Source organism: Syngnathoides biaculeatus, chromosome 13, assembly GCF_019802595.1.
Source record: "Syngnathoides biaculeatus isolate LvHL_M chromosome 13, ASM1980259v1, whole genome shotgun sequence".
In the NCBI taxonomy this organism is placed as follows: domain Eukaryota; kingdom Metazoa; phylum Chordata; class Actinopteri; order Syngnathiformes; family Syngnathidae; genus Syngnathoides; species Syngnathoides biaculeatus.
The window spans coordinates 28,417,313-28,436,840 of record NC_084652.1 but is presented as its reverse complement, the minus strand read 5'-3'; the positions used below and the strand labels follow the sequence as shown (position 1 = coordinate 28,436,840).

The 19,528-nt window shown below is 55.1% G+C and overlaps 3 protein-coding genes across 5 annotated transcripts in view; 1 reads left to right on the top strand and 2 right to left on the bottom strand.

Annotated features, from left to right (window-relative positions):
* myo10 (myosin X) overlaps positions 1–8,109 on the top strand; it is a 40,234-nt gene extending 32,125 nt beyond the window's left edge. Inside the window, exons 25-43 of one of the 3 annotated variants that reach the window (XR_009797923.1) lie at positions 77–895; positions 1,056–1,176; positions 1,461–1,704; positions 1,791–1,886; positions 2,082–2,175; positions 2,269–2,324; positions 2,391–2,533; positions 2,608–2,814; positions 2,878–3,035; positions 3,326–3,449; positions 3,532–3,826; positions 4,007–4,214; positions 4,300–4,454; positions 4,539–4,659; positions 4,802–5,215; positions 6,001–6,192; positions 6,387–6,484; positions 6,560–6,665; positions 7,980–8,109. Coding sequence is in view for 2 of the 3 variants with exons in the window: in XM_061840453.1 (XP_061696437.1) it covers positions 77–895; positions 1,056–1,176; positions 1,461–1,704; positions 1,791–1,886; positions 2,082–2,175; positions 2,269–2,324; positions 2,391–2,533; positions 2,608–2,814; positions 2,878–3,035; positions 3,326–3,449; positions 3,532–3,826; positions 4,007–4,214; positions 4,300–4,454; positions 4,539–4,659; positions 4,802–5,215; positions 6,001–6,192; positions 6,387–6,484; positions 6,560–6,563 (3,549 nt within the window). In the remaining variant the exon portion in view is untranslated. Of the gene's footprint in view, positions 1–76; positions 896–1,055; positions 1,177–1,460; positions 1,705–1,790; positions 1,887–2,081; positions 2,176–2,268; positions 2,325–2,390; positions 2,534–2,607; positions 2,815–2,877; positions 3,036–3,325; positions 3,450–3,531; positions 3,827–4,006; positions 4,215–4,299; positions 4,455–4,538; positions 4,660–4,801; positions 5,216–6,000; positions 6,193–6,386; positions 7,146–7,979 lie in introns of those variants that run through there. The other 2 variants (XM_061840453.1, XM_061840454.1) reach the window with 2 other exon arrangements.
* On the bottom strand, positions 7,176–11,569 carry ift57 (intraflagellar transport 57 homolog (Chlamydomonas)). The gene is made up of 11 exons (XM_061840468.1): positions 11,147–11,569; positions 10,341–10,515; positions 10,139–10,257; positions 9,957–10,044; positions 9,760–9,843; positions 9,567–9,686; positions 9,223–9,294; positions 8,444–8,575; positions 8,299–8,361; positions 8,047–8,113; positions 7,176–7,984 (listed from the first exon to the last, which is right to left on the bottom strand). Exons 1-11 carry the CDS (start codon positions 11,278–11,280, stop codon positions 7,827–7,829), a joined length of 1,212 nt encoding a protein of 403 aa, XP_061696452.1. The 5' UTR covers positions 11,281–11,569; the 3' UTR covers positions 7,176–7,826.
* Positions 11,570–14,964: 3,395 nt separating this feature from the next.
* On the bottom strand, positions 14,965–18,662 carry cavin4a (caveolae associated protein 4a). Its single transcript, XM_061840476.1, has 2 exons — positions 18,174–18,662; positions 14,965–16,735 (listed from the first exon to the last, which is right to left on the bottom strand). The coding sequence occupies exons 1-2, from the start codon at positions 18,570–18,572 to the stop codon at positions 16,175–16,177; spliced, it is 960 nt and encodes a 319-aa protein (XP_061696460.1). The 5' UTR covers positions 18,573–18,662; the 3' UTR covers positions 14,965–16,174.
* Positions 18,663–19,528: the final 866 nt, after the last annotated feature.

Sequence of the window (19,528 nt, the reverse complement as noted above, 5' to 3'; positions counted from 1 at the left end):
GGTGCTTTTCAATAAGGTCTTGAGACGCGACAAGGTGGTACCAGGTGGTGTCTTGACGCGTTCTCACGATCTCCAGGTGGCCAGGAGGCACGAGGAGCAGCGTCGAGCCGAAGACCCGGCGCCTCTCTTCCCGGTTCGGGCCCCGCCGGCTCGAGACGACGATTCGGCGCCACCCGACAGGTGGAAGACGTCAGCGCGGACCTCGGACGAGTTTTCGGGGACATTCGAGGAGTCTTCGAGCACCTGGAAGGAGTTTTCGGCTCAAGAGGACGACGAAAGCCTCCGACCTCAAGAGGCGTCCCAGGTGGAGGAGATCCTGCGTCTGGAGCGGGAGATCCAGTCGCTTCAGTTGAAGAAGGAGCGCCAGGAGCTGTCCCTGACGGAGGCGTCGCTGCTCCGCCTGCGGGTGCTGCGCGACCAGGAGCTGGCGCGTCTGGAGGACGAGGCCTGCGAGGCGGCTCAGAACTTCCTGCGCTCGCTCAACTTCGACGAGATCGACGAGTGCGTCAGGAACATCGAGAGCTCGCTCGGCGTGGAGGTGGCCGACGCCGGGGATGAAGAGGAAGCGGACGAGGGCTTCGGGGCGGACGACGAGGCCTTCAAGGACTCGCCCGACCCCAGCGAACACGGACACTCGGACGGCCAGCGCACCAGCGGCATCCGGACCAGCGACGACTCCTCCGAGGAGGACCCGTACGCCAACGAAGCCGTCGTCCCCGTCCTGCCGTCGCCGGAGGAGGGGGCCCCGTGCGAGCTCATCCCGCCGGACGAGGACTCGGACTACGACGGCGGCGCCGCGGGGTCCGGTGGCGCCGAGGCCGACTGCCGCGGCTCCGTGGGCACCTTCACCAGCTCCGGGGCGTACCGCCTGGGCTCAGAGGGGGCGCAGTCCTCGGTATGTAATCCTGCAATCTTGATTTAGGAACGCCACCAATTTAAGCCAGTTTGGGATACGTCACGGGTTGAATAAAATGGAGGAAGTGAGATGCCCGCTGCCCTCTGAGCGGCGACTTCAACCCAAGATGTCTTGTCGCGCTCCCGTGTCTGCCTTTCAGTTCGACGACAGCGACGACGACTTTGACAGATTCGACACGGACGACGAGCTGTCGTACCGCCGCGATTCCGTCTACAGCTGCGTCGCGCTGCCCTACTTCCACGGCTTCCTGCACATCAAAGGTCGCTCCAAGTTCACATATTTTTTTAAAAAAAAAAAAAAAAAAAGGAGGAAGCTTTTTTTTGGGTCTTGGTATGAGGAAAAGGAGAACAAAAAACAGATTGAGCGGAAAAAATTGATGGTTAGGGTTAAAAAAAAAAAAAAAGTCTACACATTGTAAACGGAAGAAGAAAAAAAACAAAGTTGTACTTTTTGAGCGCAATCTTTTTTTTTTTTTTTTTTTTTTCTTGTTGATGGCCAAGAATCCAAACAAAGTTTTGTAAGCTCTGCGGCGCCCTCCCCTCAGGCGGCCTGCTGAACTCGTGGAAGCGGCGCTGGTGCGTGCTGAAGGACGAGACCTTCCTGTGGTTCCGCGCCAAGCAGGACGCGCTGAAGCAGGGCTGGCTGCACAAGAAGGGCGGCGGCTCGTCCACGCTGTCGCGCAGGAACTGGAAACGCCGCTGGTTCGTCCTCCGCCACAGCAAACTGGCGTACTTCGACAACGACGGCGAGGACAAACTGAAGGGAGCGCTGGACGTGCGCGCCGCCAAGTCGGTGAACCGGTCCCAAACCCGACCCGCGGACGTCGGACGCCAGGTCGTGACCCCGTCCCGTCGTCTCGTCCTTGTGGTTGCAGGCGAGTGGTGGACAACGCCGACAAGGAGAACGGCATCGACATCGTCATGCCCGAGAGGACGTACCACCTGGTGGCGGAGACGGCCGAGGACGCCAGGTCGAGCGGTGGCTAAAAATATGCGTGGCCCTAAAACCCACAGAAGTGTCCACTGTACATGGGGGGGGGGGGGGGGGGTTTGTTTAATGAGACATCTCCTGTAATCTTGCGAAAATGATTTGCTTCCTGAATCGACCAATTGGAAAAGAAACGGAATCATTTTGAATGATGACAATGTTGTTTCCCCGGCAACAGCGAGTGGTTCAGCGTGCTGAGTCAGGTGCACAACTCCACGGAGCAGGAAATCGGCGAGATGCACGACGAGCAGGCCAACCCGCAGAACGCCGCGGTGAGTGACGCGTGGCGGGAACGCGCTGGGTTTTTTTCCGCCGCCTTCCTTGAGCCGACCGAGTCAATCAACGCGCTCGCCGTCCTTGTTCAGGGGACGCTGGACGTGGGCACCATCGACTCGGTGTGCGCGTCGGACAATCCGGAGAGGTGAGGGCCCCGTCGGCCCGTCCGCCGTCGCCCCGGCGGCGCCGTTGACGCCTTGTCCCCGCGCAGGCCCGACTCCTTCGTCATCATCACGGCCAACCGGGTGCTGCACTGCGACGCCGACACGCCCGAGGAGATGCACCACTGGATCGCGCTGCTGCAGCGGTGCAAGGGCGACGCCCGCGTGGACGGCCAAGAGTTCATCATCCGAGGTGAGACGCGCAGCGGGGGGGTTGGGGGGGGGGGGGGGGAGCCCGTTTCGGGTCCTCAAGAAGCGCCTTGGCAGGTTGGCTGCACAAGGAGGTGACGGACGGCGGCAAAACGGCGCCGCCGAAGCCGAAGCTGAAGCTGAAGAAGCGCTGGTTCCTGCTGACCCACAACTCGCTGGACTGCTACAAGAGCTCGGAGCGCGGCGCCGTCAAGATGGGCACGCTGGTGCTCAACAGTCTGTGCTCCGTGACGCCGCCCGACGACAGGGTCTTCAGAGAGACGGGTGGGTGGCGCCGACCGGGTCGCCGTCGCGTCCGCGGTCCCGTGACGCCTGCGTGACTCCCAGGCTACTGGAACGTGACGGTGTACGGCCGCAAGCGCTCGTTCCGCCTCTACTGCAAACTCCTCAACGAGGCGGCCCGCTGGGCCTCCGCCGTCCAGAACGTCGTCCACGCCAAAGCGCCCGCGGACACGCCCACGCTGCGCCTGCTGCTGCGCATCAAGGTACGCCCTCAGCGGCCCTTTTTACCTTTCCGTTTTTCTTTTTTACATTTAATTTGATGAAAGAATTGCATTTCCAAAGGAGGAGATCACATTTGAGGGAAAGGGAAAAAGATTTCGATTTGATGTAGGAAGGAAAATGTCTTCATTTCTGGAGACTTTTTTTTTTGGGGGATTGGTTGCTCATGTGTGGCCACACACGATGAACGCGTGTGACGGCGCCCGACGCAAGCGCAGTAAAAGTTTGATTTGCACCAGACGCAAACTCTGCTCGGCTGACGCTTTGCGTGCAGGAGAACAGTCTGAACCCGGAGGTCGTGGATCAGATCTACGAGCGGAACCCCATCCTGCGCTACAGCCGCCACCCGCTGCGCTCGCCGCTTCTGCCGCTGCCCTACGGCGACGCCCACCTCGCCGGTACGTGCCCGCGGGTGGCGCGTCCGTCGCCCGCGCCAACCCCGGCCTTACCGTTTTTCTTTGTTTTTTGGCCGTCCTCCAGGGCAGAGGGGCGGGACGTCGGACGGCGGCGGCCTGCGGGAGGAGGCGCTGAAGGCCTTCGAGCGGCTGCTGCGGCTGGAGGGCGCGGCCGACCCGGCGCCCGTCATCCAGGACGTCCTGAGGGCGGGGCAGGAGCTGCGAGCCCTCCGGGACGAGATCTACTGCCAGCTGGTCAAGCAGACGACTCGGCCCGGTGGCCCGGGCGAGGCGGCCCGCTGGAGCGCGCTGGCGTGCGCCGCCTGCGCCTTCCTGCCCGCGAGGGGCGTCCTGGCGTACGTCAAGCTCCACCTCAAGAGGTGCCCCCCTCCCCCTTTTTACTTTTCCTCGTTCCAAATGTTGTCTCCGTCGTTCACGTCTCACTTGCAACGTTGGCCTTTTTCCCCTTTTTCACCCGCATCCCGTTCTCTGGCATCCCCCAGAGATCGGTCCGGGGCCCCCAACATTAAAACGACTAAAGGTCAAACGTCCGTCCGCAGGACCCGAGAGGCCTTCCCCGGCACGGAGACGGAGCGCTACGCCGCCTTCGCCCTGGACGCCTTGAAGAAGACCCGCAGGCGGGAGTACGTCCCGTCGCGAGAGGAAATCCGGGCGGTGGCGGCTCGGCGGGAAATGAGCGCCACGGTGCACTGCCACGGCGGAGGCCGCTGCCAGATCACCTTCGACTCGCACACCACAGCCGGGGAGGTGAGCCGCCGTCGCTGCGGTGGCGAACCCAAACGTTACGCGTGTTGACTTTTTTTTCCACCCGATTTCTTCTTCTGTCCGTCAGGTGGTGGAGAAGCTGCTGCGCGGTCTGGCCATGGAGGACAGCAGGAACTCGTTCGCGCTGTTCGAGCGCAACGACGACGACGGCGCGGCGGTGGCGGAGGAGAAAGCCATCGAGAGCCGCACCGTCGTCGCCGACGTGCTGGCCAAGTTTGAAAAGTCAGCTTGGAAATGCGTCGCGCTCGTTCTTTGTTCGTGTTGCGCTGTCGTTGAAAAAAAAAAAAAAAAGTTCACTTCCTGCAGGTTGTCTTCCAGTCCTGAAGGGGGCAGCGCGGGCTGGAAGTTCTACTTCAAACTTTACTGTTTCTTGGACGTGGACAACGTGCCCAAAGACGGCGTGGAGTTTGCCTTCATGTTTGAACAGGTAACCACGGGGGGGGGTCCAGAGAGTCTGCGTTGCACCGCAACAGCCAAAAATGATCCTTCCAAAAGATGACAATTGACTGAAATGGTTTGCAGCCTCGCTCAGTATTCATCATGAAGTTTGTTTGTTTGTTTTTCTTGAGGCCCACGAAGCGGTGATCCGCGGTCAGTATCCGGCGCCGGAGGAGACTCTTCAGTTGCTGTCGGCGTTGCGGCTTCAGTACCTCCTGGGAGACCGAAGCCCGCGGGCCGCCGTGCCGGAATTGTCGCAGGTGTTCCCCGCGGTCCGCCTGCGGGGGCGCGGCCGCCGCCCGGGGGCGCCGGAGCGCAAGCGTTCCGGCTTCCTGGAGGGAACGCTGAGGCGCAGTTTCCGCCGGGAGCCCGACGCCGCCCCGGAGGTCCCGACGACGGACGAGGAGGAGGCGGCGGCCGTCCGCGCCGGCGTGCTGGACAAGTGGAGCGAGCTGCGCGGCGTCGCGCCGGACCGGGCCATGCAAGAGTACATGGCGCGGGTCAGGGAGTGGCCCGGGTACGGCGCCACGCTCTTCAACGTGGAGGTGAGAACCCGAGGGGGGGGGCGAGGAATCGTCACGGTCGACTGATGCAACTGACCGTCATTCTGCTGATCGAGTCACCGATTGGATATCTTTTCAATTAATCCGCAAATACAGGAAAAATGTCTCCGCCCCTTCAGTCAGAATGAGAACTTTTTTATTTTTCCCCAGATTGACTTCCAAATATATTCGGGTTCAGTCCCTGCACTCCCGATTGATGATTAACTAAAGTGAAGTAAAAGCAGATCAGAATCAGAATCAGCTTTGACGGCCAAGTATGTGACAACAGCCAAGGAATTGGACAAACTAAACCAAAGAAGAAGAAGAAGGTGTCTTCTTCATTTCTTCACAGACAAATTTTCAGTCAAAAAAAACAAACGCCGAGAGCGCTTGTGGGTTTTATTGCAGCTTATTCAGTCATTTCTGGGTTAAGAAATAATAGTAATATTTTAACGCGCTATTTTTCCCGGTCCATAGGACGGACGGATGTCGGTCCCGCTGATCCCGATTTTGATTCTAAGGTAGATTGATGTGATCGTGGAAGCTAGCTTCGATGCTACGTTAATCGTAAACCTCGAAAAGAGCAGCAAGAAATCCAAGCAGAGGATCCAACGACATTCGCTGGTTCTGGTCCAACCCTTTGTCGCTCTTAATTACGCCGCACGTCTTCCGTTGGAGCTCGATGCTGCCGGGGAAGTCGTGGCCGAAAGCGGTACTGCGCCGGACGCCCACACGCGGTTTGGCCTAATCGTGCATTTTTTTTTTATTTTTTTGCGCGGCGACTGAAGTGCCGGGACGGATCCTTCCCGTGCGAGTTGTGGCTGGGCGTGAGTCGACACGCCGTCTCCGTGTACAAGCGCGGCGAGCAGTGGCCTCTGGAGGTTTTCCCCTACGAGCGCGTCCGCTCCTTCGGCGCGCCGCTCGCCAACACCTACAAGATCGTCGTGGACGGCCGTCAGCTCGTCTTCCAGACTCTCATGGTGAGCAAAAACTAATCTCACTTCACTTGCATACGCTCGCGGTCGACCGACGTTTGCCAGACGTAGCGAGCGCGGCGCCCCCGTCGACTCACCGAAGCGAGTCCGTCGAGTAACCCCGAGCCAGGTTGAGCGAGGGCTGGAAAGGCGTCGCTAACGCCGTCTTCCTCTTGCCGTTTCCTGCGGCCGCGGTGCAGGTGGCGGACATCGCCAAGCTGATGAAGGCCTACGTCAGCACGATGGTGAAGAAGCGCTACAGCAACTGTCAGTCGCTCGGCAGCCACTGCGGCGCCCGGTGAGAGCTCGGAACACTTTTGGAACTTTCTCACCAGCGCTAAAAGCAGCTTTCCTTTGCGTGAGTGACTTTCAGATGAATGGACACCAAAAGATGGAAATAAGCTGTCGTGGTCTCCAACATTTCAAGTTTGTTGAGCAAAAGATGGGCCACCGGCAGCACCCCCGCGGTCCGTTTCAAGGTACATTCCACTTTTAAGACGGCAACGACGTCAAAGCGCGAGGCACTCCGCGGCGGCGTGCTAACGCTAAAACTTTGACCGTCAATCGGCAAATCACAATTTTCTTTATTTGGAACTTTTTTCCTCATAAGCGAGATGCCAATGATTGCGTCTTTTTGAGAAGCAGACAACCTTTCAAAGTGTTTTTGAACGACGTCAAGACGTGAGCGCGTCGCCTCAGTTTGCCCGCTGTCAAAGGTCACCACGCGCAAGTTTTCTGAGTTTTTTTTTTTTTTGTTTTTCGTTCCGAGACTCCGCTGACACGTCAACCACCCAAAGACACTCGAGTGCCTTTTTTTGCGTATGCAACGTATATTCTCGGCTGCGCGTGTTTTTTGATTGCTTCAGCTTGACGGCCAAACGGGTCCCCCCGGCTGCTTTTGTTCTGGTTCTGCCCCCCCCCCCCCCCCCGGACCATTTTGACAATAAACAGCCATCTTGTTAACGTGATTATTTTTTTTAATGACAGACACAACACGAAGTTGTCAACAACTTATCACGTTTTCGCTTCCGCCTTCCCGAAACGACCAATCTGCCCTGTCAGAGGTGGGCAGTAACAAGGTACTTCCTGTAAATTTTTTGGGATGACTTTTCCCTTTGACTCGCTCCCATTTGAAACAATTATCTGTACTTTGGACCGCTCACATTTTAAAAATCGTCTTTGAAAGCCTCTAAAGTTGGCAACGATATGACGTCCAAACCCGGACGTAGGCAACGTGGACGTCGTAGGGACGACGCGACGCCCCTTGGACTATGGAAAGAGATGATTCGGAGAGAGAGAGAGAGAGCGAGCGACTGTTGTCGTAGTAATGAAGATTTTAACCCCCCCCCCCCCCACGAAATGACTTGCATCTTTTGAGTGAGCTTTGGGCAGGTCACGAGGGGCCAACGCAGCCCCCGCCTGCCCTTACGCCAGCTTGTCGGGTAGCCTCGACCCCTCCCGCGGTCTGACCCCAAAGACGAGTTTTGAGCTCAAAAGGGTCGAAAAGTTTGGTCCTCGTGTCGCCGCCACACCACTGGCGGTTTTTCCTTTTTGTTACTCAGTCGCTCTCACTTGACTCCATTCGAGGCGCACTTTTTGGAACTTCCCAAAACGAGCTGGAGAAGGGAAGGAAACGTGGCTTAGGCGAAGGTTTGCGTGGCGTCGGCGCTCATCAGGTTGGACTTGCGCTTGAGTTTGGCCTGCAGCAGCACGTGGCGCACGACGCCCGCGCGCACGTCCATCCGGGCCGTCTCCTGCTTGAGTTTGGTCACGCTCTGCTTGATCTTCACCAGCGCCGCTGAGGGCCAACAAGAACCGAGCGCGTCAGCGACGGCAGAAAACGCCGGCGAGCGGCCTCACCTGCGTCCGACACGCTGCTGCCGCGCTCCTCCATCTCCTGCTTGACCTTCTCCAACTCCTCGCTCAGCTGAAAGGTCGCAAGCGCAACGGCGTCACGGAAGCCGATTCCTTTCCTTTCCGCTCAAGCTTTCGAGGTTTTCGCCGCACGTCCCATTCCGACTGCTCCCGCCTTTGCGCTGGTTACCGAGACCCCCCCCCCCCCCCCCCCAAGTCCGTCCCCCCGTCAGGCAAAGACGCGATGCCTTCACTGACCTCCGCCAGGAGTCGCGTCCTCTGGGCCACGCCGCCGCTGGCGTGTCGGTAGCGCTCCTGGACCTGCCGGAAGACCGGAACGACCACAATCAGACGCCAAGTAGGAAAAGAGGAAGAGAAGATGGCGGCAGGGGCGCGGTTGAACCTCGCTGAGTTTGTCGCGGGCTTCGCCATGTTGGGCGATGACGCCTTCCAGCTGCTTGTTGACGTACTTCTCGCGACTGGACGCCTTCTCCAAAGTCCTGCTGATGTCATCCTGCAGCTTTTCCAAGAAGCCCTGAACGCGGCCGAGACACAAGAACACAGCGGCTGACCCGAACCGGCACCGGCGGGAAAAGGCCGACGGCCGTCCCTTTCGCCCGGCGACCGGTCGCGTTTGCCCATCACCGTCACGGTTCAAAAAAAAATCTGCGGCCAAGGTTAAAAGTCATGCGGATCCGCTTCTGCCAACATTGAAACGAAAGACGCGCTGAACAACAATCGATCGACTGCTGTCACAATTTCAGCCCGTCGACACAACAGAATATCTTATTTTTCTCTCGTTTTTTGCTGAATCCCCCAAAAAAAGATATTTGCAAACATTTTCTTTTACTGTGGAAAACAATCTTCAACATTTCTACCAAAATATCGAAGCAGGAAAACTAAATCAAATCAAGTCCTGCTTTGGGGAAAAAAAAGAGAAGAAAATTCAGATTATTTTGAAAAGACAATCGTAGACTAACAGGCAAAAAAAAAAAAAAAATTATCAAAATCATCGTAACCTGTTTGATTATTGTGGTCACCCTTGTACGGATGGTTAAAAAAAAAAATGTGTATATATATATATATATATAATAAATAAAAAAAGGGAAACGGCGGTGACGCTCTTGCGCCCTAAATTTGCAACTGAAGGCGAAGGGGAAGTGGAAAAGTCCGTGAACGCACCTTCGCCTCACGGAGCGAAGACTTGATTCCGTCCTGGTGCCGGTGCATCTGGTCCACGTGGACTCTCCAGTCCTGCCCAGACCACAGCATCAATCAATCAAAAAAAGGAACTGCAAAGTGCAAATTGTGAAGGAAATTTAGATAAATGTCGACGTCGAATTTGAAAACTCAGTTGGAAAAAAAATGTTCCTGAATTAAAAATCAGAATGAGCTCAATATTGCGTGTAATATCTTGAGTCGCACACTTTATTTTGAAAGGGTGTGGCGACAAAAAACTGGAAGGTTTTTTGAGTCGGAGGTCCGGGGGGGGGGGGGGGGGGGACGACATCATTTTGGGGGCGCACCTTGTTGTCGGTCCTGATGGTAACCTTGAGGACGGGCAGGACCCTTTCGACCTCCAAGTTCCACGCGGCCGCGTCCACCGTAGTGCGCAGGATGCCCTCGGGTTTGGTCGGCGCCGCTTCCTGTCGGCACAACGCGAGACGCGCGGTTCCGAGCGGTCCTCGCTGGCGACGGTGAAACGTGCCGGCGGCTCACTTTGAGGGTGCTGCGCGGGGTCGGCGGCTCCAAGTCCGGCGGGTTCTCGTCCTCCTCCTCGTAGTCGTCGTCGTCGTCGTCTTCCTGGAGATGCGCAAACGTGATTAGCGAAAAACAAGCAACATCAAAGAATGAAAATGAAAAGCGAAAATTGAGACTAAATAATATATACTCGAAAAAAGGCCAAAGAAACGTACGACGACGCCGTCCGTTTGGCAAAGCGTCAGCTCGGCGTGGTCGGCCATGGCGCTCTCTTCTTCTGTGGTTTCCGTCGGGTACTTTGGTCTGAAACGGACAAGAGGCGGTCACGCGACTTGTAGGCGTGCGCCACTTCAAGCTTCCCGTGTTCTGCTGCCTGCCGGTGGCCACCAATGAGCACCTTTTAAAGGAGAAGCCCCGCCTCTTGAGCGCGTGCTCAGCCAGCGCGTTCAAGACGAAGCAGACGTGCTCGCCCGAACCGGACTTCAGCTTGGACGGCGCAAAGTCCACCTTCACACCCTAAACGCAACGCACAAAACAGGAGTCGTCGTCGCTGGTTCCGGTCGGCTTGCGAAAGGACGGCGGGATCAAAGGACGTTTACCAGCGCCCTGAGCTCGGCCAGGACGTCGGCGACGGCGGCGCCGGGCTCGTCGTCCTCCTGAGGCGCCGCGAAGCTCCGGCCCGCCGCGTTGATGAGCCAAGCGGCCGTGACGGTGAACGCGTAGAATTGCTCGCCGGGATTGTGCGGCAGGTGCGGACTGGACACAAAGAAATGCCTGCAAGGAAACAAACGGGAACGCGTCCGTCAGGGCGGGCCGAGCGTCTCGTCTCGTCTCGGAGGTTGCGGGGCGGGTCGGTGGGGCGACGTCGCCGCCTCGACGCTTTCAGCCGCAAATGTCCATTTGTGCAGCGCGGTGGCTGTCCTTCATCTTTGTACGCAGAAGACCGGCTGGCGGCACCCTCCTCATCAGGTAAGGAGCGGAGAGTTACGATCCGGGCCCAGGACCGGACCACTATTACCGTATGAAAACCTTGTGTCACCGGGCGGCTTTTGTCTTCTTCTTGGGCTAAGCCGCCAGAAGACACAGCGGACGTCTGTATCGCACATTCCTTTGTGACAAATCCATTTACTCGTCTCATCTCTTCCGCGGAGGGTCCAAACTCGAAAAATCCTGACATGTGTCGTCACAGAGCGCTCCGTTTGTCATATTTCACCCCTCCGGAGCCCAGTTATTGACGGAACCTGCGGAAGGACCCCCCCCCCCCCAAAAAAAAAGGCCCTCCTTCCAACAGCAGCAGCAGCAGCAGCAGCTCGTCGTCCTTTTCATAGTTGTTAAGTGTATTTAAAATGAGTTTCGGCAATAATTCCAAGAATGACGCTCATAACGAATGGCGAGAGTGACCTACCTGGAGAGAGGTTTCACCTTGTGTTTTTCCAGCAGCTCGTGGTCGCAGTTTAAGATTTTCAGCTTGTCCAGGAGCGCCTCCATGAGCACGAAGCCGTGGTGAGAAGCTCCCGGGCCGCGGTCGTCGTCCGCCATCTCGGCTCCCGAGCAAACGAACGAACTTTTTCTTTTTTTTTTTTTTTTTTTTTCCCCCCCTTCCCTGTCTTGGGCCGCGTCGGAACCGGAGTGGCGATGAGACAGGTTAGCAAGCGGCTAGGCCAAGAGTGTTTGTTTGCCGGCTGTTGTTAGGCAACGGCGAGCTAGCTAAATGCCGTCGGCCGTGTTTGGCCATTGGAAAAAGCGATCAAATGTGACGACACGTCAACATTGGACCCGAATTACACGACTTTGTGCTGGAGGAACCCTTAAAAGTACTCAAGTAGAACTCGGGGGGGGGGGGGGGGGGAGGAGCGTGATTCTTCTTCGCTTGTTGCAAACGTCGATGGGGTACGTCTCGCTCCTCCTCGTCTTGGGCTGCACTTTACGTTGGCTTCCTAAACTCCAGTCCTGCATATGATAGCAGCCGCTTATCCTCACAAGCGTCGCGGGACTGCCGCAGCCTTTCCCGGCGAACTCCGAGCAAAAGGCAGACGCCTTGAACTGGTCGCCAGTTTCATCAAAATACAAATAAAAAGCAGTGTTTTTCATTGTTTCTGACGTGACCGCGCCCCCAATGACGTCACGAGCGGCTCGCGGTCAAAACCATTTTTTTTTTTTTTTTCAAGTTTTGAGGGGAAGGGCCGATCGCGCCAAAGTGGCGTCGCCTCCCGTTGTCGTCTTTCCTTCCGCGAGGAGAACGACGCACGAGAAGGTAATCCGACATTTACTGGCCTTGTTCACGTGGTTCAAATTGTCTTGTCGTCGATTCCACGCGTTCACAATTTTGAGGATGAATCCAAATGACAAACAAATGGAAAAGAGTCGCGATGGCGCCTTCAAAATAAAAGGCCGCCGCCAGCGAGTCGGCCCCAAATACTTTTGGAGCCATTAAAGGAGCCACGAAATGCTCTGGCGAATGTTCGGAGCAGCAAGCCGAGACGCTGCATGGAGAAAAGGAAAATCGGCACATTTAAAAAAAAAAAAAAAATTATCCAAAGTGGTTGTTTTCATGTGAGTTCGGAAATATGTACTAGAAAGTCAGTACAAGTACCTTAATAGTATGTAACTTTGGTACAGGAAAATTAAAAAAAAAAAAAATGTTTTGTTTCCGTCACTTGAGGTAAAGGTTGGAGGGGACCACCAGATTTGAATCGGAGGTAGCGGGTGTTTTTCGCCCCCTTTTTTTTTTTTTTTTAGGAAGCCAATGTGGACGTTTTCCCACCGGATTCTTTGAAGTTGTTTTTTTTTTTAATGTGACTTTGCTGTGTTTACTCCTTGAGTTCCACTTCCTGTCGTTCTTGCCGTCCATCCAATGAGAAAAGAGAACCGTTTGAAAAGATTTGAAGATTTCCTTCAAGTCCTCCAAGGCGTTGATTCAATGAAGTCGTCAGTTAGGAAAGACGCGGGACTCAAGTGAGACTTCAGTCCTTCAGAGACATTTGAGGTGGTTTTCTCTTCGTAGTTCTTCTGCGGCTTCTTCTCTCGATCAGCCCGTTTCGTAGCGAGCGCCGCCGAGTCGGCCTTCCCCGTGACCTTCACGGCCATCTGTCGCCCCCCCCGACCGGTACGTGGACAGCATCGACCTTGCTCACAAAGAAAAAGTTAGTTTGTCCCGACCTAATCAGTCAGGAGATACGCTCGTGGGTGCCCTGCAATCTTGGATTTGTTTTTAGCAGAATGGCGTCTGCGTCCGCCTTTGGGCTGGAACGGTGGAATTTCACATCCTCCCTGTGTCTGTTTTTGAAGTGGGTTTTGTTTTTAATTCTGATGTTTTTCAAAACTGCAGCCAGAGGACAAGGAGCAGGTCCTCAACGAACCAAAGGAAACTCAGGAGACGAGAATTGTTGCCCAACAGAACCGAAATCAAGTGGTTGAGTCAGAGTTGGAAGAGGTCTCCCAACAAAATGAGCACGAGGTGGGAAATGTCGAGAAAGGTGACCCTGACCCAACTGGATGACCAAGAGACAGCAAAGGTTTCCCAACAAGAAGAAGACAAAGAGACGAGAAAAGCTGCCCACAATGGAGACGGAGAGATGCCAAATGTCTGCCAAGAAAAAGATAACGCAGAGGTGACAACCAAGAGATGGCAAGGCTTACTCAAAAAGGTGCCCAGGACACGGCAAAGGTGGCAAACGTCTCCCAGCCGGTCTTAGGGTTAGGTCTACCGTCCCGTGGACACTTGGGGCTCATCGGCGCCGTGTGGAAGCGGTCGCGACCAAAGGATTTCCAGATGAGAGGTTGCCCTGCCTTGCCGGCAAACGTTCAACGCCCGCGAAGCAAAAAACGCAGAAGGGCCAAGCAGACCGGTGTCAGCGTTCCTTGCCCAAAGGAGCTGAAAACCAAACATCTCCGCAAGAACCTGAGCAAATGTAGCAAAGAGGTTTCACCGGCAAAACGCAAGTTGCCCACCGAGCTGCTGATCTTTGGCTCGGCCAGACCCGAACGCGACCGGGCTCTGGTCCGTCGTGCGCCAAACCTTCTTCCAAAAGCGAACAGAAGAGCAAAACCCAACCTCGAAACTCTTCCGTGGACAAGCCGCCTTTGCCAACCGGAACGTTCGGGGACACCAATGGCAAAGTTTCACTGCATCTGAACAAAAGGAGATCCGTCCTGGACGGACCCCTCGAACCGCGGGTCGTCGTCCCGGAAAGTTGATGGAAAATTCACACTTGGGAGGTCCGAGTAACTTTACGTGCACTTTGTAAGCAATTACCGAGTCTTAACTTTCAAACGGCGAACAAGTCCGACGTTATTGAGCAAAAACCCAGCAAGTCCACGTTCACGATCCCTTTTTTTTTTTTTTTAACCGTCCCAAACTGGTTTCCGTGTCGTCTTCTCAATTAAAACGCCCAACCGGCACAAAGCTCAGTTTTTGTTTGAAAGAGTTGAAGCCGACGTCCAAAAAACTTTTGTTAAAATGCGGCGATGAAAACGAAAGACCGCGCGATGGATTTCCTCCTTTTTCCGCACCGGCAACACGGTGATGGATGATATCGCTGCCGATGACCTCTCCACCCCAGTACAGTCGGATCTTTTTTTTTTTTTTTTTTTTCAAAAATTCTTTCCAGTCATTTTTGTTCACGCAATTATTTCAAATGTAAATCTTCAAATGATGCGTGGATGCCGTCTGGCCGAAGATGATATTTCCAGCCAGATTCCACATTGCTCTCTTTTTTTTTTTTCTTTTTAACGACCGCATTAGCAGCAACCGATCCGCTCGGAAATGATCGGCGTAAACCGGCCCTACGTTCCGTATCCCCCGGTCCACAGGAGAACGTGTTCATGGAAAGGAGGAAAAGGTCTGCTTCCATTTCGCCACTTTAATTCATCGTTTTCAGGATGCTACTCGGTGACGGGTTTCCTGTGGATGGGGTGCAATAGGATGCGGGGCCACCAGGGGGCACCCTAAGTAGACACCATCATCGTTTGCCAAGTTACTGACCCGGAAATAATACGGATTGTGGGGGGTGTGAAATGACTTTGGGAGACTTCAGAATATTTCGGGGGAGGGGGGGGGGGGTGGTGTAGAGTTCCCCAAAATTGGCTAAACGATGCCGCCGGGCCTCACGTTGCAGCAAAAGAAGCCAAAGGATCCACTTTGTGTTTTTGGACCAGAAGGCCTCCATTGCCGTTGCGGAGCGCACCGAAACGGGCTAAAGCGTTAGAATTGAACTTTCTGGATGTTTTTTTTTTAACCGACTGTCCTTTGACGCTCGATGGTTGTCATTTTCCCCCTTAAGACAAAGTAAAGCCGGCAAGTGAGAGGCTTCCCTGGGACCACCACCTTCGGCACGGTTGCCACGGGAACCTTTGGTGGCCCAACGGCGCGGGGTAGCTCATATTTTGAACGCGGCCTCACCCTCACCCTCACCCTCGGCCTTCGGTCCGGCTTGACTATTTCAAATTGTCTGCAGGCTCGTCAAGTCGTCGTGACCCGCGGAGCCGCCGGCCGGCGGGAAACTGGACTTTTTCTCCCGGAGAGACGATCCAGTCGCTGAACTTGCCCGTCTTGACGTTTAGCGTGACGCGAGCACACTACGCAGAATATTTTGCTTTGTCAAAGTTGACACGGGACTCTTGTATTTGTACATGCAAAGTGTATATAATTTCTACGTCGAATGAAAGTCCGTTTTCCACCAGCCTTTGATTCTTTTTGTTTTTGTTTTGTTTTTTTCCACGTGACAGAGACCAATCCTGATCTAATCATCAAGCACATCTTGACGACGAAAAGTTTTATAGACACCAAGAGAAAGAAGGGAAGCTTCAATTTCAACGCTTTAATTTCCAAGGATTGTCACGTAGACGATTGCATCGTAATGGGGACCACCAGGGGGCGTCCGAGGACTGACTTTAGAATTGTACCCACAACCATGAACCATGGAGCCACCGAGTGGCGCAAGTGCCCGACGGTCACGCGCGCGCGTGCACACACACACAATTCATCGCACGACATGTGTCAGTCACGATGCCACGCCCCTTTCCAACATTCGCTAAACGCCAAAAGTGACCCAGTTTAAATCTTCCACCAAAAGCGACATTTCGTACGGTCTAATTGCATTTTGAATGTTTAAATTGACAAAGGCAACCAAAAGTCACGGCTGTCATCGACCTCGGACGATATAAAGATTCCCCCGATGGCAAGTTAGCATGTGCGGGAGTTCCTAAAGACACCCCAACGTAGCGAAGGATGGAAAGCGCTGAGCGGCCGTTGAAGAAACCAATTGCGCAGACGCCAACTTCTTGACTTCCTGTAATTGTGGTTTACTTCGGGCGCTGGTGGTCCACTTCCTGTTGTGACGGTGCCCCGCATCTCTCCTAAACTCGAACGGTGGTTTGTTTCCTGTAACGGTGACGTGTCCTTCGCCACGGCAGTTGTGGACTTGGCGTCCGCCTAATTCCCGGAATCTTCTTCCCGCTGGGCTTTCTCGGGGGCCCGGACCTGCTCCACCGGGCCCTCCCTCTTGGTCTCAGCGACGACCTCGGCGTAGGCGGGCTCGGGTCGGGGCTCGGCGTCCGCGCCTTCCTGGCCCTCGGCCACGGCGCGTTCCTTCTTGATTTTGATCTTGAAGCTCTCCTTGGTAGGCGCCTTCTTGGCGATGTTCTCCTTGAAGCGCTCGCCGCTCTGCTTGAGGCGCTCGCCCGCCTGGTGCATCTTCTCGCGGCGTTCGGGCGGCATCACCTTCTCGCCCAGGTGATGGAACTTGGTGCCCAGGTTGTCTTTGGTCTTGCTCATGTTTTCCTTGGAGAAGGCCGCCTTCAGGGTCTCCGTGCTTTTCACCATGGACTTCTTGAACCGGGCCGCCCGGGAAGGGTCCGCCTCCTCCACGCTCAGGTACTCCTCGTCGGAGGAGAGGTCGGCGGGGACGTCGTAGGAGTCGGGCTCCGGCTCCGGATCCTCCAGGCCCCGCTTGGGGCCCTTGGTGACGGCCACCGAAGGAACCTCGGCTTCACCCTGAGGATGCCACAAGAACAAGGACTGAACCCCGGCACGTATGTGGACATAATGAATTCTAATCCGAGTGAAAGTTACTTTAAGACCAGGTGAAGTCTCGACAAAATGCCTTCAAAGGGGCCGCTTGATCGAAAAACGACTTTTGAATGTGTTGTGTATGATGAACGTTTGTGTTTCGAGGGTAACGAATCAATCGTTCGGTACCTGAGCCGCAGAGATGTCGACGTTTACAACCCCCCGCCCCACCACCACCACCACCACCGATATTTTGGATGTCTTCTGTGCTTTCAATTGGTGACTGGTCGGGAACAGGTGGCGGGCGCTTGTGGGCCGTGCGGCGCTCTCGGAATAGCACCGTCTGTCAAAGATTGTCAGCAGCTGCCGGCTGAGCTCCGGTTACCTCAGTAGAACCAAAAAGCAGCTGGTTGGAAAGTTCAAGTCAAAAGCGTGTCCCGCGCCAGCGGTAGGCCAAAGACCGCTAGCCAGGCACAAGCGACGTAGTCACTGGTTGAAATTTGGCACACCAACCTGCAATTCGTCCAAATGTCGGGACTCGTTCTAGCCTCCGAAGAAATTCCCGCTTTTACCTGAACGCTCGTGAGGCCAATTGTAAACGTGATGAATTGAGTCGGGCAGCATCCCAAGCGTGAAAACGACACTTGTCATCGCTCGGATGTGTCCCCGGTCGTCACGCAATTGGCAATTTGCAATTTTCAGTTCATGGAAAGCTACCCAACCGCCGGCACGGATCCGGGACTACTTCGGAGTTTTGATGGTGGTCGGTCACGCCGCAAACCTCGGGCAATATTTGCGGCAAACCAAAAGATAAGCACGCAGAGACCGGGGCGCGGACGGCCCCCCAACTTGTCAAGTCGTCGCGCCGCCCCCGCCGAACATTGGCCGGTACACGGGCGAAAGGAATCTGACAGCGATTTTGTGCATTGGCTCAACTTGTGCGCAAAGCGAAAACATTTCTCTTGGTTTTATTTGGGAACGAGGCCCAGTGTGAGGGGAAATTGCGTGAGAGTGAAGTTGTCATGGAAGTTCTACTAGAAATGTGATGAGTACTGATTCTAACGGCAATTCTACTCAGTTCAACCGGAGCTTTGACTGCATCCGGCAAGACATTGGACTCGGGTTTGCAGTGGAAGTCTGTTCGGAGTTGTGAGTTTGTCTGAAGGTTCTACCTGCCGTAGTTCTACTTGGTCATACCGAAGCTACTTCTGGACGCTTCTCCCGCTTTCTCCTCCTTAACTCGTTTCTTCAAAGTTCTAGGGTCAAATTTGTCACTTCTAACCCTTTCCAACGACAATTATTAGCCCATCACGAGCTTGACTTGTTTTTTTTTTTTGAAATTTCGACTGGCACCTTCGCGGGCCCAACTGGCAACCATTGAAAACTCTCCGGGATCACGTAGAAGAAGAAACGTGCGTCTCACCTGGTAGATGACAACTCTGAACTTGTTCCGAGTGAGCAGCTCGTCCTGGGTGCTTTCGACCTTCTTGACGCGACCGTTCTGCTTCCCCACGCGGGCTCGGACGTCCTTGACGTTGGCGCTGACTTTGCGGGTCTTCTGCAGCAGCTTGTCCAGGCATCCGCTGGCGTCGGCGTGCTCCTTGGCGAGCTTGAGGACGTCGCCCTGGATGCCGCGGATATTGCTCTCCAGGTCCAGCTGACGTTCTTCCATGCGCTGTTGGCCCGACTGCACGTCGTCGACGATTCCGGCCACGCGCTCCAGCAGAGACAGGATGCTCAGGGCGCTGATGGGCTTGCCCTCCTCGTCCTCCATCCCCACGATCTCCAGCTTCTCCTGGACCCCCAACTCGGTCTGATCCATCTCCTCACGGGCTTCCTTCCACCTGGTTTCGGCTTCGGAGACGAAAACTGTGGCTTTGAAGGAGCCTCCGATTTGGCGAATAAAGACCCTGGCTCCGGGCTAAAAGCCTTTTCTGCTTTGTGGAACAGGGCTCCAACTTAGGTTCCGGCTTGTGGGAGGAAAACTTCGGCTATTGGATCAAAGGGCCCGCTTTTGAGGGATGACTCTGGCTTCAGGGAAGATATCTCTGCCTGTCGGTAGATGGTTCTGGCTTTGGGGTAGTAGGTTCTGTTTTTCGAGATGAAGACCACGGCTTTGGGTTAAAGTCTTCGAATGTATGGGGTTGAAAATTCTGGCGTTAAGGACGACGCCTCCAAACTTGGGGAAGACTTCGACTCTGTGGTACGAGCTTCTGTCTACGGGGGCGCAAGGCTCGAGCTTAAAATAGATCTGAGCACCGTCACCCACTGGGACGCCCCGTCACCGCAAAGAGGGGAAACTCCGCCCCAACCCGTCCTTAAAAAGGGGAACGTGATCCCGCTCCTCCGGAAAGTAGTGAAGCCGCTAAAAATACAATGAGACTCTCAAACAATTTTGGAGGTGGAAGTTCGAGTCCTCCTTTTTCTCGTTTGAAGGCTGAGGAAAAGCTTACGGTTGACACACTTTTACTTTGAATGAAAGAAGGCCCCGACCCAAAAGACCCACCCAGAGTCCAAAGACCAACGGTCTGGTTTATTCTGGGAAGTCCACAAGGATCGTTGGTGCTTTGACTCATCGGGAATGTGGCTGGTCATCCGTCAGGAATGACTCGTTTGATTGGACATTTTCACGGTGACGTCGTTCAAGTCCGGTTTTGAGCAAGATCGCGACGATAGTGAGCAACATCGAACAGCTGGTGGACGGACAACTGCGCACACTGCTGCTCTAGATATGAATCTAAATTTAACGCGGTAATCCTCCCCCCCCCAGCCAGAATT

Excerpts from the sequence above, each read along its gene's own strand:
- ift57 (XM_061840468.1), bottom strand. The coding sequence starts at position 11,280 with ATGGCGGACGACGACCGCGGCCCGGGAGCTTCTCACCACGGCTTCGTG. Across the intron at positions 10,516-11,146 it reads AAGGTGAAACCTCTCTCCAG|GCATTTCTTTGTGTCCAGTC; the intron begins GTAGGTCACTCT and ends GTTTCCTTGCAG. Across the intron at positions 9,295-9,566 it reads CCATCAGGACCGACAACAAG|GACTGGAGAGTCCACGTGGA; the intron begins GTGCGCCCCCAA and ends TGGTCTGGGCAG.
- cavin4a (XM_061840476.1), bottom strand. The coding sequence starts at position 18,572 with ATGGATCAGACCGAGTTGGGGGTCCAGGAGAAGCTGGAGATCGTGGGG. Across the intron at positions 16,736-18,173 it reads TCAGAGTTGTCATCTACCAG|GGTGAAGCCGAGGTTCCTTC; the intron begins GTGAGACGCACG and ends TGGCATCCTCAG.